Below are 17,147 nucleotides of genomic sequence, written 5' to 3'. Positions count from 1 at the left end.
TTTTTGTATATTGGGGGGGGGGGGGGGGGGGGGGGGGTGGAGGAGGAAATAACAAACTGCAAATAGCTTGACATCTTTATTGAATGACAAGAAATAAAATATTGCATGAAAATATGTACAATCGCATTTCAATTGAATATTATTTTCTTATTCAGAATGAAGTAAACAACATTTTTTTTAATTTGCTTAAAATTAGATATCTATATCTTTCTACCTGCCTGTTGGTCTATCTAAACATTTATCTGTAATTCTGACTGTCTATCTTATCTATTTATGTGTCTGTTAGTCTACTGTCTGTCAGTCTACTTGTCTGCCTGTCAGACTATAACTCTCTATACAAATAAATTTAATATATTCAGAAATAAATCTATCAATTTGTGGAACTATGTTAAAAAACCAAATCAAATAAACATATCAGATAAAATTAACACTTTACAACATTAGCATGCATTTCGGTCATTACCATATTATGCCAAATATCCTTGACTTCAACACAACCTCTTTATCAGTTTCATTTCTCTTTTTTAAATGTACAAAGTTTGTGAAACTCATAATTTTTGCTTTTCTTTTTTTTTTTTCTCCTTCCAGAATTAAATTTGCTTTATTGTCGTTTCCATTGAGTGAAACACTTTTGGTGGGTATAATAGAACTCAAATGTCTGATCAAAAATTAAACATGTCATACTCTCTATTCATGTGTAACGTGACAATCAGTGTGTCCGTCTTGCTATCCCACTGTGCTTTCCCTGCTTTGGGATCAACAGGGTGAGGAAGGTGAAGGCCAAGTTTACTGGAAAGAAAAAAAAATCACTTGTAGAAAGAAAAAGAGCCAAATTTTAAGCACAGATTATTACTTAAAAGCCATATATTATGGAGGATATAATTTTTAAAATATATAGATATATAAATAACCCTTTGGGCTAGACATATAACATGTGAATCTGAATCTGAATAGATGAGATGCCCTGGAGTGCAAATCTCTAATAGTAGTAGCACGGCACGAAATAATGGATGGTAGGGGGTCATCTCATGACCAATCGTCTGAAGGCTGCTGATGACATGATTTGACAATGAATTCCATTTTCTCATAGTTATAGTTATCGGGATAGTTATAGTTATTGGGAAAGTTATAGTTATCAGGATAAAAGTGTTTTTTATCAATTTCAGTCGAAATGTGAGGTTTTATTAATTTGGATGCATGGAAATTTCTTGCTGTACATCTGTTTGATCCAGGTTTAAAGTGTTTGGGATTTGTGCATGATGTGTTCTTCCTATTATTCCTAGTCCTTGTCTGATTTGGTGTATTTGAGTCTCCAAAAGATTTGTATGTGTAATTATTTAATTTTCTTTTCAGGACGCAGTACACATCACGATCTACAGTTAATCCAGTCTATTTGCCATTGCCTTTTTGCCAAGTTTCCTGTCTTGTTTGGAGAGATATTAAGGAAACATTGCATTTGACCGGAAACTTTTATTTTCACCGCTGGATTCACTTGACACAAAATGCATGTATAGTTATAATCTAGAATTTTTATATTCTATGAAAATAAGGTAATATGTAGTGACACATTTTGACATGTTGATACACTGAGATATAGAGAGAATTTGTGGTCACTATCTGAACAAGTAATGACAACATAGAAAAAAAAAATTCTTACTACTTTGGACTTCTGCAATCAAGAAATTTGGTTTTTACATCGAGATCGACATCAGCCATTTTTGTGTTTGGAAGCTTTATCTTCACCTATAGGGAAAAGAAGCCAAAGATCAATTCTAAATAAATAAAACCAATAAAAAAGAACAGCATGGTACCCAATGATATCAAATCAATTTTGTTATGTTCTAATATGAAGCAATAGAGTCCGTTGATTTATATAATAAGAAGAAATGAAAAAGTTTCAAGAAAGACTGCTTTGCTTTCATTATTTACTCTGGTGGATCATTTTATGTGGTTGTTTTTCAAAATTACGTAATTGCATAAGTCGATTTTTTTTCTTGGTCCCTCCGCTTTCATCCTATATAACAGTATTTTTAAAAACACTCCTCGTAAGTCGATCTCGCTTAAGTTGATGATCTTATCATTCATGACCACAATAAAATCACAAATAAACAAGAATTTCCATTGGTTAAAAAAGCTTCCAGTAAGAATTTTCATTGCTTAAGAATATCCGTGAATGATTGGCGCAGCACACCAATGTGATGTAGGTGCTTTCCCTAAAGTCTGAGCTCAATGTACATAAGCAGTATTGAATAGCTTTGATTTATCCATCTAACATTTTTCATCGTCACATTATTACAAATATTACTAAACTGTTAAGAGTAGAAAGTTCTGGAATTGCATTTGATAATACATATATAAAAAACATCTGTTTGCATATAAATAAATATATCTAAATTTGACAACTTGTATGACGCATTTCCACGGAAATTTCATGCTCATGGCATATCATGATGTAGGCCCTCAGAAGTCAATATGGAACCAAATTTCCATTTCATACTGTTGCTTGTTAGGCGTCCATATTTTCACAAGCAAATGGGATCAATATCTATTTATAAGCAAGATAACCATGTTTTACCTAATTTCCGAAAAATTAAGATTTAAAAAATCCGAATCTTTTGAGGAAAAGTTCAAATTTGGCAAACTTTGGGTCCTCAAAATATTTATTTATAATAATAATAATAATAATAATAATAATAATAATAATAATAATAATAATAATAATAATAATAACAATAATAATAATAATAATAATAATAACAATAATAATATAATAGACTTATGTACACCAACTAAATTTGAAGACCTAGAGTAAATCAAAGCCTCAGGTCTGACTTGGGAAGAGATGAAGACTTCGGTCAACGACAGAGAAAGTTAAAGACTGTTCTGAGGCCCTATACTTCACAAAAGATGAAAAGAAGTCAAATCTTAATAGGTGACTTGTCTGTGATCTCACCGTCATGTTCTCACAACTTGATGACATTGGCGTTTTGTTTCCCATTTGTAAGAAAACATCTTCACTTGTTACTGATTGGCTGAACATCACATCATACCTGGAGACAATAATCCAAAAAGGAAACACGTTTTTATAAAAAACAAAAAAAAGAAAAAAAGCAATGAATGTACAATGTAGTCACCAAACCAGCTATCTGATTTTGTTGAATTCGAGCTTTTGTTAAATGCAGGTTGTCATTAGTGATGTTTATCAAAATTCTTTAAAAATTGAGATTTTTCTTGTGATCATTGAATGTGAAATTTTGTTGGATTCTTCCCTAGTTCATGCGATACAAAATTGTTCAAATTTATAATCTTAACCTGTTGTTTGCCTTGCAAATATATCTAAGCAGGTTCAAGAAGTTATACTTTATCTCCATTTCTATTGTATCAAATGAACAATAGCAATGGCTTGCTACCTTTTGGATAGGACACTAATCTATCACAAATTCAAGACCCTACTACACCATAGCGACAAACCACATCATGAAAAAAATGTCAGAGAAGGCATTCAAGTAAAACGACTGCCGTGATTTTTAAAGTCAAAGGTTAAGATTAAGATCCAAAAAGCATTTTATAAAATGCATTTGACACCTCACCAAAAAATCATTTTATCACAATGCTTTTTGTCAAATAAAAATGCCATTCATTTTTCAGTTTTAAAATATTTTTTTAAGTTTAACAAAAGACCCATTGGGTATCAAGCTCACTCTGGCTGGGGTCTTGGATCATGCAAAGACTCAAACTCTGATCCCTCGGGTACTTCTTCCTCACACCATATATCTTTGTTGTCTTTCTTTGTATCTGAAAAAATACCACAAAAATTAAAGTTGGAGCTAAAAATTTAAATTAATTATTTTTATCCATGAAGAATTCAGTCTTAGCTGCAGATTTGGCTTCATTTCGATACTGAGAATATATTATATCTAAAAAAAAATTATTAAAAAATTGATAAATTAAAATCGACTTTTCTAACCCCATGCAAAAAAAATGTGTCTTTAGGATCTATCTTGAAAATATTTGACCAAATTTATACAGGCATCGGCCACAATGCAGCTCTACAAAGTGACCAATAATTGATAAGTTGTGCAGCTTTGCAGTCTTGTGGTATGACTCTGAGCTTCTGACCTGAGGGTCGTTTTTTTTTTGTTTTTTTTTTTTTTTTTGGGGGGGGGGGGGGTTGACTCTCACTAATGGTGATGGAGTCGTCCAAAACAGACCTGGGGCCGTTTTCATGAACACGGACTAGCACTTACTCTCTGGCTATCTATGGCTTCAGTCAATGACTTGAAACGCTTTAACATAAAACTGGGTCCATTGTTTTTTCCATTGCTTTGTATCAGTTTAATTGTTACCGTGTGTAGAAACTCACAACATCCAGATAATGATTGACATAAAACCAGTCCATTTAGCGTTTCATTGTAATTTATCTGTTTAATAATAAAAACAAAACGTTTTTATTTTCAATAACTAAAAGTCCTAGACCAGATGGAAAAACATGTAGCAAAACACCACTTAGATCCAACTACCCATTAAATGGTCACACAATGGAACCAGTTACAGAACATCCATATTCAGGCATCATTATACAATAAAATATAAAATGGCATGCACATATCAGCAAAATAATAAATAAAGTAAAATCCGTGCTAGGGCTCATTAAAAGGAACATCAGACATTCCCATGCAAACCTGAAAGAAACTGCCTACATAACACTCATAAGATCAATCTTAGACTACTCCTGTACAGTTTGGGACCCACACCAACAATCTGATATGAAGGCAATTAATCTGTCCAGCGCCGCGCTGCAAGATTTTGTCTTCAAGGACTACAGCCTGGGTGGGGTTCCTGACCTCCCATAGTGGGCAGGGAGGGACATACTGTGTCTTCTAACCCCTTATATCTGTTTTCCAACTTGCATTCTGTCTTTGTCTTGGAATGAGATTATTTGGTTTTGTCCTGGCCCTGGCCGGAGTCCTGGCTGGGAGGGAAACAGTCAAATGCATTGTTATTGTTTTGAGAGATGATATTTTTTTTCCTTGTAAATCATCTCTCTGTTATGTATTATTATATTTGTTATATTTTGAATTTATAATGTAAACATTTGAGTGTATTCCTCTTAGTGGGGACCGTGCATATGTCCAGATGAGACTTATTGGTGATCTCAAACTAAGTACATTGATAGTATGCTATTCAAATCTACATCTATTTCCTATTTGTTCCCAGTTCCCCTTTGTCTTACTTTTTCTTGGATGCTTTAATTGTAATTCTATAACTTTTTACTATCCTATTTTCTTCCTTTTTACTGGCGCTGATATAACCTAAATGTGTTGTAAGCGGCGTAAAACCCTTAAAAACAAACAAAACAAGGACTACAGCCCCCATAAGAGATATGCTCACACAGGTTTGATAAACTCCCTTACAAGACAGACGGAAAGAACAACGACTAATTCTTATGTTAAAAGTGATGGCCACCCGAACAACTAAACATACAACGAAATTCATACATCCAAAGAAAAACCCACTCAAAAACACTAAAACACCAATCTACAAACTCAAACATCTTCAATTATTCATTTACACCCCGCACTATCAAAGACTGGACGCTCTTCCCAAATCATGTGCAAACACAACAGATCTAGACACCTTAAATACAAATGCTCAGATTCAGAGTCCTTAAAGGAGGCTCCTCACTTAGATTATCTCCTGACAAGCATCACCATGTCCTAAATGTGTTGCAGTTGGCTTGGGGTTTCTGTCAAGCGCTTTGGACATTCTCATTCAGAGAATATTAAGCTAATAAAAGCTCAGGGAAGAAAATAAATAAAAGATATATCAACATTTAGAGGTTGATCTCAAGTCCTCTGGGTAAAGGTACAATGCTTTATCCATCCCACACCTTATAATCAATGTACAAATACGAATGCAGCGCTACTCACCCTCTTTGCTTTCCTCTTTATTCTTTTCAGGCCCAATATTTCCTGGCCCTAGAGTTGCTGTTGTGGCTGATACTGGCTGTAATAGAAATGGTTTGATATTGGTCCTTACAATAAATTACAATTCTAGACTAAATGGGGGGGGGGGGGGAGAAGAGGTGTAAATATTTACATAATACAGAATAAATCATTTCTTGTTTATTCTACACTGCTTAAGTGTCATGTCCTATAAGGTCAGGAATTTTTCAAATATAAACAATATTCGTCAAATTTTTAAAATCACCTTTTTCTCCTTCATGCAAGTATGTTTTTCTGTAGTGTCCCATGATAGAATGGAATATAATGTGTTCAAATATCTTGCCAACAACTGAAGTTAGAGATACAGGTCTATAATTTGAAGCCAGGTTTCGTTTTCCCTTTTTATAGATGGGGGTTATAAGAGCATGCTTCCAGTCTGTAGGCACTGTTCCTTTGTTCAGGGATTCTTGGAAAATCGTACACAGGAATGGGGCTATGTCACCAACACCTTGCCTTCTTTAAGTATTCTAGTTGGTATGAGGTCTGGCCCTGCTGTCTTGGATGGGTTTAGTTGTGGCAGCTGCTTTTGTATATTGTATGTCGTTCTGTTGATTCTTGGCACAGATGTTATGATGCCTTTACATATGATTGGCATTGAGGGGTTTGCTATAGTAAACACACTGTCATACTGTTTGTTCAGTTGATGTTGCATTTTCCTTCTGTGTCTGTCATATCTGGGCCATCAGGGGTTTGAAGGACTTGTATACTAGAAGCATCTTTACGCCTAGAACGGATGTATCTCCAGAATCGGTTCGTAATTTTACCATCTAGATTATCGTCCATGGTCTCTGGCTCAAGCATATTATTTACATATTTGTCATGTTCTTTTTTAAGTTCTGTGTGTAATTCACAATGGAGTCTGTGAAACTCATTCCAGTCCTCCTCTCTGTTATGCAGTTTGGCTTTGTTGTATCGCCTTTGTTTTTTATTAATCAGACGTTATGGGTCATCCACGGTAAATGTGGTCTTCCACTTATCCTTTTCTTAGGAATGTGTTTGTCAATCAATTTCATGAGCATTGTTTTAAAAGGTTCCCAGTTTTTGTTGATGTTTTTAGCAGATCACTGTTTATCAAAAGTCTTGTAGCTGTTTCTTAATTCATGTTTCCTTCATGTTCCCTTACTTTAAAATACCTGAGGTGATTTGCGCTGAATTTTATGTTTAAGTCAAGTACTCGGTCCTTTACTATGTATTTTTGTTAACGATGCTGTAATTGGTTTATTTTCTCAATACCACAGGTTGGTTGACGATAAAAGCAGCCAAAAAGAAAGTCTCCCTTTTTAAAAAGTTAATTTGGCCAAATGATTACACAGTCAGAATCAACGTCTTTTTCTGTGCTTATAATGTCACTTTTTGTAGCTATCAACACTCCACCTTCCCCGAGTTTACAGTCTTTACAATAAGGTGGTGGATTCATATAATTCTCATTGAATACGTAATTACTCTAGATGTCATCATTGGGTGAGTTTCTATGGCCAGTATGATGTCAGGATTGTGTGTTTCAATTAATTGTTCCAGTTGCAGTTTCTTTCTGTGGCTAATGTGGCTTCGGGAATTGGCGTTTACTATTCTTATTTCCTCTCTATCACCTTTATTGTTAAAATTTAAATCTGATATATAAATTATGTGTTTTACACGTGTGTGTCTGGTGGAGGTTGTCTTTGTTTACTCTATTATATTGTGTGTAGTTGTTGCTGTGTGAACTGTTACTCAGCAATGTGGAGTGACTATGTGAATGATGATATGAACTGTTGTTGTCATATTGGAAATGATTTTGATGTGATGAAAGTGAGTTATCGAAGGATGCGTTGTTGGTCACTGTGTTGTTTACTTGTATTGTTTTCAGTGTTGGTGGGTGGTGACGAGGGGTAGGCCGATGATCAGTTTTCACCATAATTGGCCTTTGTATTCGTCTTCCACCTCATTGGTTTCTATAAATACATTGTTGGTGAAAATAGTCACTGTTTAAAAACAGTTCACGGCAAATATTTGCTTGGTATAAAAATTGAGTTGTGAATATAAATATTAACATTGAATGTAATAACAGGGCCTAGTGACAAATTGTCATATCAATAAAATCCATTTTAAATATTCAGAAATAACAATCACATAAAATCACTAAAAATCCTGTTAGAAGCCAGCAAAAGTTATATGGAATGAAAGAGCACAGTGTCACAAATACAAGAATATATAAAGTCCGGAATAAAAATCTGTGTAACACCAGTAAAAATTAGAAAATGTTCATATATTGTGGAGCAACAAAAACACAGCCTGTTAGGCGACTACACATAACATCTCATTTAGTGGATATTGCGCTATATAAAAGCTAATTTTTTTATGTTGATCGAATAACTCGACTCATACTATAAAATAATAGTAAAAAGGCATCTATGTCAATAGTTTGACAGGCATAGCAACAAGAAGTCACGGAGGAACAGGCCAATTTTGATTAACCATGAGATAATTTTCTTATATCAGTATTATTTTGTGAGATATTTAATCTTTAATGCATTTTTATCGTAATTAAAGCTATTTTTCTGCCGATGCACAAAATTGCGTGTTTCCTGATGTTCACTTCTGTATTTTGCAAAGAACATTTCAAGAAAATGTCTGAAAATAATGGACCTCTTCCCAGGAGTACTAATTACATGGTATTTTGTATGATCATTACGTTCATTTAGTATATTATGGGATATGCTATTTCGTCATTCTGGAGGCCAAAACATTTACTTTCGCAAGTGTTTTGGGGGAATTTCAACTGACTGTAGATTTAGGAAAAATTTATGTCTGTTTAAAATCTTGTTATCTTTTATTTATCCAGTCATTGTACTCTAAAAATGTGTTCCACAAGGATGAAAAATCTTTTTTGTATTTAGTTACATATTGAACATTTTCTTACATCAATTGGCAAGCTAAAACATTTTTTCAATAACGATAAACCCATTTTAAATATTTATAAATTGTCTCTTGTGGCACCTAATTATACATAGCAGCTTTTATTGTTGCTACAGTTATTGTTGTGTTGTCATCAAATTATTTTTTGACATTTTTTGTGTCTTGTTTGAGATACCCAGAACCCATCACTTGTGAATTTACTTGTGCTATGTATATTCATTGCAATTGGCATTCCAATTTTTTTTTTTTTCTCTTTAGGTTTATTAAATTTAACAACTATTTTTTTCCGGCTGCTTGCGGACCTTACCTTGTCTTCATCACTGTCATAATTATCATCTGGCTCTTTAAATAAATCAACAATGGCATTCAATTGAGACGGTGTCATATCCATGGCTGAAACAAAATACATTAAAATATAAACAATAAGATTACATTTACTATGGACCAAAGTGGCAGACATACATTTTTTTTTTTTTTTTAATTGTCACTTCATCTTGGATCTGACTCTTATGTTCAAAATTACAAACAAAATGCCGGCCATCTCAAAAGATCAACCAGACATACAACAACATTCACGCATTCAAAGAAAAACCCAATCAAAGACACTAAAACACCAATCTACAAACTCAAACATCTTGACATATTCATTTGCAACCCACACCATCAAAGACTGGAACGCTCTTCCCGAATCATGCGTGGACACAACAGATTTAGAAACCTTCAAACAAAGATTATCAAATTTCTTCGGCCTAAATAACAACAATGGCTGTCGCATTCAACAACTCTTTCCACGCTCGGATACAAATACTCAGAATTTAGTCGACTGTGAGTAACATTCAAAGTCAGATCTAACCAGTGATGTTACTTCATATTTCGATGAGCAGTTTTTGCTAAGGTAGTTCACCATTTACAGCAGAATAAGGATTATAATGATACCTAATTTTGTCTTTTTATGACATCTCCTATATTTAAACAGTTGTCACAAATTTATACACCTCAGAGCGTCCTGAATTGTGCTTTGGATGAAAATATTATTTTATATCAATATTTCTGGTTCTGGACAAAAAGAAAGGAAGTGATGCTCATATTTGCTTCTTCCAATTTTCTCCTTCATCAAATTTGTGTTGTTTTTTTTATCTATAGATTCCAAAAAGAGTTCTACGAAAATGCCTCCCTCAACAATGCTTCTCTGAAGCTTTTGCCTTTTTAGTCTGTTTATATTTGAGATATGCCATTTTCTTTCTACGACACTGCTTTGAGGTAAAAATATCTCAAAACCCCTTTCTCGGTGTTTTCAGTTTTCATATTTATATTTATAGAGTTTTATTCACTTAGCCTCCACTCTTCATGGAAACTACTTTCCTGGCACTGTTTTTGGCAGAACAGTAAAAGCAAGAAACTGTCTTTTAAATGGGACAAAAGTCAGTTAAAAATTATAATTAATGACCAATACTTATAGTAGAACGCTTCTATTAGTAATAGCAGTAAGTATTAATGCAGTAATAGTATTACTGCGAATAGGATTCCACGGCCCACGGTGGCCCCACTAGTCTTCTAGATACACTGAACTGCGAGCAAGCATTTCGTTTTATCTAACTCAGGGATTATTGTACTATAAATGACTCTCACCTGACGAAATATTTTTTTAAATTATGTCTTTTAAATGGTTCTATTCGACGGATACTTAAATGTTCACGTAAGCGGGAAAAAACAGTTTTATCCTATACGGCTAGTCTATGTCCGTTGCATAGGACGCATACCTGTCTACTCATATTATTTTGTCTCCTACAATAAAGAGTGAGGTAATTAATTCGCAATTTTTCTTCAAGTAAGTAAATGAATATTTCGACTTTAAATTATGGGAAGGTCAGTTTTCAACACTTATATAATGATAATAATAATAAGAAGAAGAAGAAGAAGAAGAAGAAGAATGAAAGAAGAAATAGAAGAATAAAATGATAATATAATAATAATAATAATAATAATAATAATAATAATAATAATATATAATATTAATATAATAATAATAATAATAATAATAATAATAATAATAATAATAATAATAATAATAATAATAATAATAATATAATAATAATAATAATAATAATAATAATAATAATAATAATAATAATAATAATAATAATTAATAATAATAATAATAATAATAATAATAATAATAATAATAATAATAATAATAATAATAATAATAATAATAATAATAATAATAATAATACGGTTGGAGTAAGTGTTGAATGTAGAGGGGTACAGAAGACAAATACACCAAAGCAAACAAGGGCTATTTTGTATTCAATTCTAGCCTGGACTGGCAGCCAGTGGAGGGTTAGAAGCATGTCCTAATAATAATAATAATAATAATAATAATAATAATAATAATAATAATAATAATAATAATAATAATAATAATAATAATAATAATAATAATAAATAATATAATATATATATTATTATTATTATTATTATTATTATTATTATATTATTATTATTATTATTACTTACTTACTTACTTACTTACTTACTTACTTACTTACTTACTTACTTAGGACGCCCCTTGGGGCGCCCAACATGAGCCACAAGTCTTCGCCATTCTGTCGTGTCCTCCATAAGCGTACGCAGCTCCCGGGTGTTGTCCATTCCTGTGTCATCTGGCAGACAGTCAATGTAGGTTTTATTCTGCCTGCCTCTGCTTCTGGTTCGCTCAGGTGGTTCCCATAGCACAAGACTGCTTGCAATCTCCTCCTTGTGTCTCCAGCAGTGCCCTGCAAGTCTCAGTCTTCTCTTTTGAATCTTCGAGGTCACTGGGGGGGGGGGGGGTCACTATAGAGCTCTTCATTTGATAATGTGTGCTCTTTCCAGCTTACATTGAGGGCCTTCCGCAGCATACGGGTGTAGCAGCCGACCAGTTGCTTCTCAAGGGCTTTAGTGAGAGTCCATGTCGCTGCTCCATATAGAAGCAATGACTCTACCGTTGCCAGGAACAGTCTCTTCTTTATTTCCCTCTGTAGGTTTGAACTCCAGATTTTCCTGAGTTTGTGACAGGCACTCCAAGCCAATGCTTTTCTGATAGAAATATCAGAGGAACTGCGTTGGGGCCAACCTCCTAGGTACTTGAAGTTGTCAACTTCCTTCAGCCATTCTCCATTCTTTGCCTGTATGCTAATTGGCCTTTCTTGGTTGTAGGTTTGGAAAACTGTCTTCTTAGCATTACAGCACAGTCCTACTCGTTCAGCCTCAGTTTCAAGTCTATTGAGGACTTCTTGTGCCTGGTCCATCTCCTCGTTCAGTAGAGCCAGATCATCTGCGAAATCTAGATCCGTGACAATAATAGCTGAATTGCGCCTACTTCTTTGTCTATGTAGCGTGAAGCCCAGCTCGTTCTCCCTGCCAGCGTAGGTCTTTCTCATCACATAGTCCAGGACAATTGCAAAGAGATAGGGGCTAATGTATCACCTTGAAGCATCCCTGCTTTGATCTCAAACAGCTCAGTTTCACAATCTGGAGAGATAACCTTTGCCCGTGTGTTCTCATACATTCTTTTAATCTGTCCCCGCGGTTTTTTGCCATTTCAAACGCCAACATTTGCCATAAAAAATGGTAAAATTTGCCATCAAAATAGCAAAATTCGCCCAAAAATCAAACAATTAAAACAACATGTACGGTAAAAAAAAATTGACACAAATAGGGCATTTTGTAGAATATTGATGTAATAATAATAATAATAATAATAATAATAATAATAATAATAATAATAATAATAATAATAATAATAATAATAATAATAATAATAATAATGATAATAATGATAATAATAATAATAATAATAATAATAATAATAATAATAATAATAATAATAATAATAATAATAATAATAATAATAATAATAATAATAAGTAAGCATAGAATTAAACAATTCCTCGTAAGTAAGTAAAAAAAAAAGAAGGAAGTAATCAAAATATTTAATTAACTATTTAGCTTCTTAGAATTTGGGAAATCAAAGTGAACAATCGCATAAAAAAATTCAAAATTTGAAAAACTAATTAAGGAGAGGAAAAAAATAACTATTCACAAGGAAAGAGAAACAAAATCCATTTTCCAATGGGGACACATTAAATTTGTATTCTCTACTTACTATCCAATTTTGAGCATTATTATTATTGCTTTATATTTCAATATAGGCCTAATGGGTTTTTGAATGAAAAAAACTGGAAAAAATCATGATAAATCATAATCATATCATGAAAACTAAGTGCCAATTTTGGATGCTAGCATTGAAAGTCGCCGTCTTTTCACAATTTTTCATAGCTTTTGTTTGTTTGTTTTTTTTAAACAAAAAATCGTCAATTTAGCCTAAAAACGGCGAAAATTGTGGCTTTTTGCGGCCAAATAAAAATTTGCTGCTTTTTGGGGTCAAGGGTGAAATTTGCGGCCGCAAATTTGCCATTTGCGGCATAAGGATAATAGTGTGGCGCCCGGGATAGGGCTGCTATTCGGGCACCGGGTTGGATCAAATTTAGTCACACACCGGGGCGAGCAGCCCATGTGGCTCGTTGGCTCGATACCCGGGATGGTCTCGTGACGGTCGACCGGGATTTACACCTTTGCCCTCCCGTGTGGCTCAAGCCCCCTCACCACTGCAAGGTAAAGATTGCGAATCGACTTCGGTCGAGGAGCTGCCTAACGGCAAGTGCGTTACATCGGTGGGGTCTAACTTCCTGTCCAATATGTCCACGCTGTGGGCAAGAACCCGAGACGGCAGAGCATCTAGTCGAAAGGTGTGTTGTGACGATGCTACCAGGCGGGTTTGCGACGGTGCACGAATGCGGACCGGACTTTGCTGATTGGGTCGATCGTCATAACATAATAGTGTGAACCATAAGAGGCTGCTGCCATTTGCGGCGCGAAAAACTGCGGGGACAGTTTAATAGCAGAGAGAAGTTTAGGAGATATACTATATGCTTTTAAGATTTTCATCATGGTAGGGTGATGTATCGAGTCAAAGGCCTTCTTTAAGTCACGTATAGAATGATTGCCTTCTTGTGACTTTTTACTCCTTCTATTAACCTTCTCAATGCCAGGAGGTGAGCAGTCGTGGATCTTCCTGGTCTGAAGCCGTTTTGACAAGAACGTAGATGAGGGTCAATCTCTGGCTGGACTCTGTTGAGGATCATCTTATTGGCGAGTTTGGCAGCTATAGCGGCAGGGCTGATTCCCCTGTAGTTGGAGGTATCACTTAGGTCTCCTCCCTTTGGGACTGGAATAAGATCAATTTCCGACCACTGATTTGGTTTTTCATTCCTGTTTAGTAAACCATTTGTAAACTCCAACAGGATATCATCTAAGTCACAGTACTTCAATACTTCAGGTGGGATGTCATCAGGTCCGGAGTGTTTTCCATCACTGAGAGACACTTTGCCCTTCTTTATCTCATCCACTGTAAAGTCACTTTCGTCTATACAGATATCTTTTGGGTCTTGGTCTACGTCATCTTCTGTTGCTCTGACTGGATCTTCTCCCAGAAGTGTTTGGAAAAGTGAGAACCATTTCTGTCTTCTTTCTTCTTTTGTTTTACCCCTGAGGATCCCTTGTCGGCTTGCTTTCCTACCAGTTATTCTATTTATCAGTTTCCAGCTTTCACCATGTTTGCTTCTCTCGTCGGCTTTCTCCACTTCCTGGATGAGACTATCTAGCTCTCGTTCTTCTATATTATCCCTACAGACAGTTTGTATTTTCTGTTTTGATATCCTCCACCTTTCTTCGTTTACTGAGTTTGGTGTTTGTTGGTGTTGGTTGAATGCATCTTGAGCTTCCTTTCTAGCTTCAACAATCAGTGGGTGATTAGAGGTGGATCTTTTTGTGACTTTTGTTCTCCTCGGTACTAGCTTCTCTGCCGTGTCCCGGTTTGCTTTTATGAGTTTCTCATAGCGTTCCGTTGGATCTTCTTCTCACGTACAAAGTCATGTGAATCTATTCCTCACCTCTATAGTATACTGGTTCTGTATAATTGAGTCTTTTAGAGAGGACCAGTCATACTTCACTTTTGATGGTGTTGATTTGCTTTTTCGAAGACTCAAGCGAATTGTGGCAGATACGAGACGGTGATCTTCTCTTAGGCTAATGAAATTACTGAATGCTTCGACATTGTGGACTGAGTTCTTCCACTTTCTATTCACTAGGATGTAGTCAATCTGTGTTTTTCTACCATTCATGTCTGACATGTATGTCCATAGCTTGCCTTTCTTCTTTCTCCTCGGCGTGTTTGTGATAACCAGGTTACTTTCGTTGGCATGTTCTAGGAGAAAAGAGCCGTTGCTATTGGTGCTTTCATGGTACGTGAATGGTGCATCCTTTTCACCAATATGAGCATTGAAATCACCACACTCAATTAGGAAGTTGTGCTTGGGAATCTTATTGCAGGTTTCTGAGAGTTTGTTATAATGGGTCTCGCAGTCTACACTTCCCTCAATTGGCGCGTAGTTTGATATCACTGTTGTGTTCGGATTTCCATTAAAAGTAGCTACCATTATCCGCATGTTGACAGATCTGACTTCAGCTAGAGATTTCTCTGTTTGTTTGTTCACTAAAATTCCTACTCCTCCTACAGCTGCACCTTGAGTGTTTCGCCAGGCACTGGTAGTGATAAGAGTGCAGTTCTCCAACCTCCAGTATTTGACCATATCGTCTTCCTTAGTGTGAACAATCTTGTGATCTGATATTGCAAGAATAGAGAGATTGAGATCGTTGAAGATATTGGCGAGTTCTTTTCTTTGTACTCTTCCTTTAAAGTTCTTGTGTTGAGAGTTCCAACTTGCTTGTATTCTTTACATTTTAAGAATCCTGTAACCCTTCGGCAATCGGTGACGTCCCTTCCTTGCGGGTTTGGGGATGCCACGTCATGAGCAGTACTAGTACTAGCCTGAGGTCCTGGATGGGTATAGACAGGGGCTTTAACCCTGGTGCATTTTGGTTGTAGCTTTATGATTTGGGTTTCGGTTGCTATTTAGATACATGGAGGCGCAACTCCATATGTCAGTTTATTTTCAAAGTTTTCTTTCTTCTAGATGAACTGCCTGCCAGGGTTCACGATATCCATCTTCCCGGGTTTGGTATCCGAGTTTTCGTTCTCCTCCACCACCCATTGCCGATTTGTCCGATTTGATAATAATAATAATAATAATAATAATAATAATAATAATAATAATAATAATAATAATAATAATAATAATAATAATAATAATAATAATAATAATAATGATAATAATAAATGATTTGGCAAGCAGAAACGTTAAACAAATTCTTTTGCTCTGTCTTTACCAAAGAAACCACTGACAAAATACCGGAAGTCAGCAACAAAGCAAAAAACATAAAAAGTCTCAGTGTTATTGAAATTGAACCCGATGATATTGTCAAAAAAAAATTATCTAAACTTAACCCGAGCAAGGCATGTGGCCCAGATTGCATTCCACCTGCGATACTAAAGCAATGCGCTGAGGAACTAGCACTCCCACTCGCAATACTCATGAATCAATCGATAAAAGAAGGATCCATACCATCCGAATGGAAGCTAGCAAATGTCACTCCAATATTCAAAAAGGGAAAGAAGACATGCCGAGGCAACTATAGACCAGTGAGCCTTACAAGTGTAATTTGTAAGACGATGGAATCCATCATTCGAGACCACCTCCTCCAACATTTTGAAGAAAACCAGCTTCTTAGTGACTGCCAGCATAGTTTTGTCAGAGGCAGAAGCTGCTCCACAAACCTGCTTTCAGTACTTGAAACATGGACGCAGATTTTAGATGAAGAAGGCAACATTGACACAATATACTTGGACTTTGCGATAGCTTTTGATACAGTGCCACATGAGTGACTGCTTCGAAAATTGCAAGGGTATGGCATTGAGGGACATCTATTGTCATGGGTAAAAGATTTCCTATCTGGAAGGAAGCAAAGTGTGGTGGTAAACAGAGAGAACCACATTGGGGTGATGTGTTGTCTGGTATTCCATAAGGAAGTGTGCTTGGTCCGCTATTATTCGTATGTTTTGTAAACGACCTTCCTGACAATGTCAAATCAGCAACCTTCCTATTCGCCGATGATACGAAGATTTTTGCCAAGGTCACGGACGCGAGTTTTTTTTTTTTTTTTTTTTTTTTTTAATTTTTTTTTTTTTTGCACCAGTTTGGGCCATTTTGTGATGTCATCTGAGAATAACCCTCTTCGCCAACTAGC

General features: G+C 35.2%; 3 protein-coding genes across 3 annotated transcripts in view; 1 reads left to right on the top strand and 2 right to left on the bottom strand.

Moving 5' to 3' along the window:
• LOC144971406 (uncharacterized) overlaps positions 1–1,493 on the top strand; it is a 69,739-nt gene extending 68,246 nt beyond the window's left edge. Inside the window, exon 51 of the mRNA XM_078912255.1 lies at positions 1,354–1,493. The gene's annotated coding sequence lies outside the window, so the exon portion shown is untranslated. The remainder of the gene's footprint in view (positions 1–1,353) is intronic.
• On the bottom strand, positions 63–10,670 carry LOC144971407 (dynein axonemal assembly factor 6-like). Its single transcript, XM_078912257.1, has 7 exons — positions 10,530–10,670; positions 9,208–9,293; positions 5,931–6,006; positions 3,702–3,795; positions 2,954–3,050; positions 1,658–1,743; positions 63–789 (listed from the first exon to the last, which is right to left on the bottom strand). The coding sequence occupies exons 2-7, from the start codon at positions 9,289–9,291 to the stop codon at positions 663–665; spliced, it is 564 nt and encodes a 187-aa protein (XP_078768383.1). The 5' UTR covers positions 9,292–9,293; positions 10,530–10,670; the 3' UTR covers positions 63–662.
• Positions 10,671–13,924: 3,254 nt separating this feature from the next.
• On the bottom strand, positions 13,925–16,834 carry LOC144971873 (uncharacterized). The gene is made up of 4 exons (XM_078912948.1): positions 16,678–16,834; positions 15,741–15,839; positions 14,949–15,624; positions 13,925–14,627 (listed from the first exon to the last, which is right to left on the bottom strand). The coding sequence occupies exons 1-4, from the start codon at positions 16,832–16,834 to the stop codon at positions 13,925–13,927; spliced, it is 1,635 nt and encodes a 544-aa protein (XP_078769074.1).
• Positions 16,835–17,147: the final 313 nt, after the last annotated feature.

Source organism: Berghia stephanieae, chromosome 4, assembly GCF_034508935.2.
Source record: "Berghia stephanieae isolate SIO BIC M18660-M18661 chromosome 4, UCSD_Bste_1.3, whole genome shotgun sequence".
NCBI lineage: Eukaryota > Metazoa > Mollusca > Gastropoda > Nudibranchia > Aeolidiidae > Berghia > Berghia stephanieae.
Note: the sequence above shows the minus strand (reverse complement) of the source record. Positions and strands in the feature narration are given on the sequence as shown.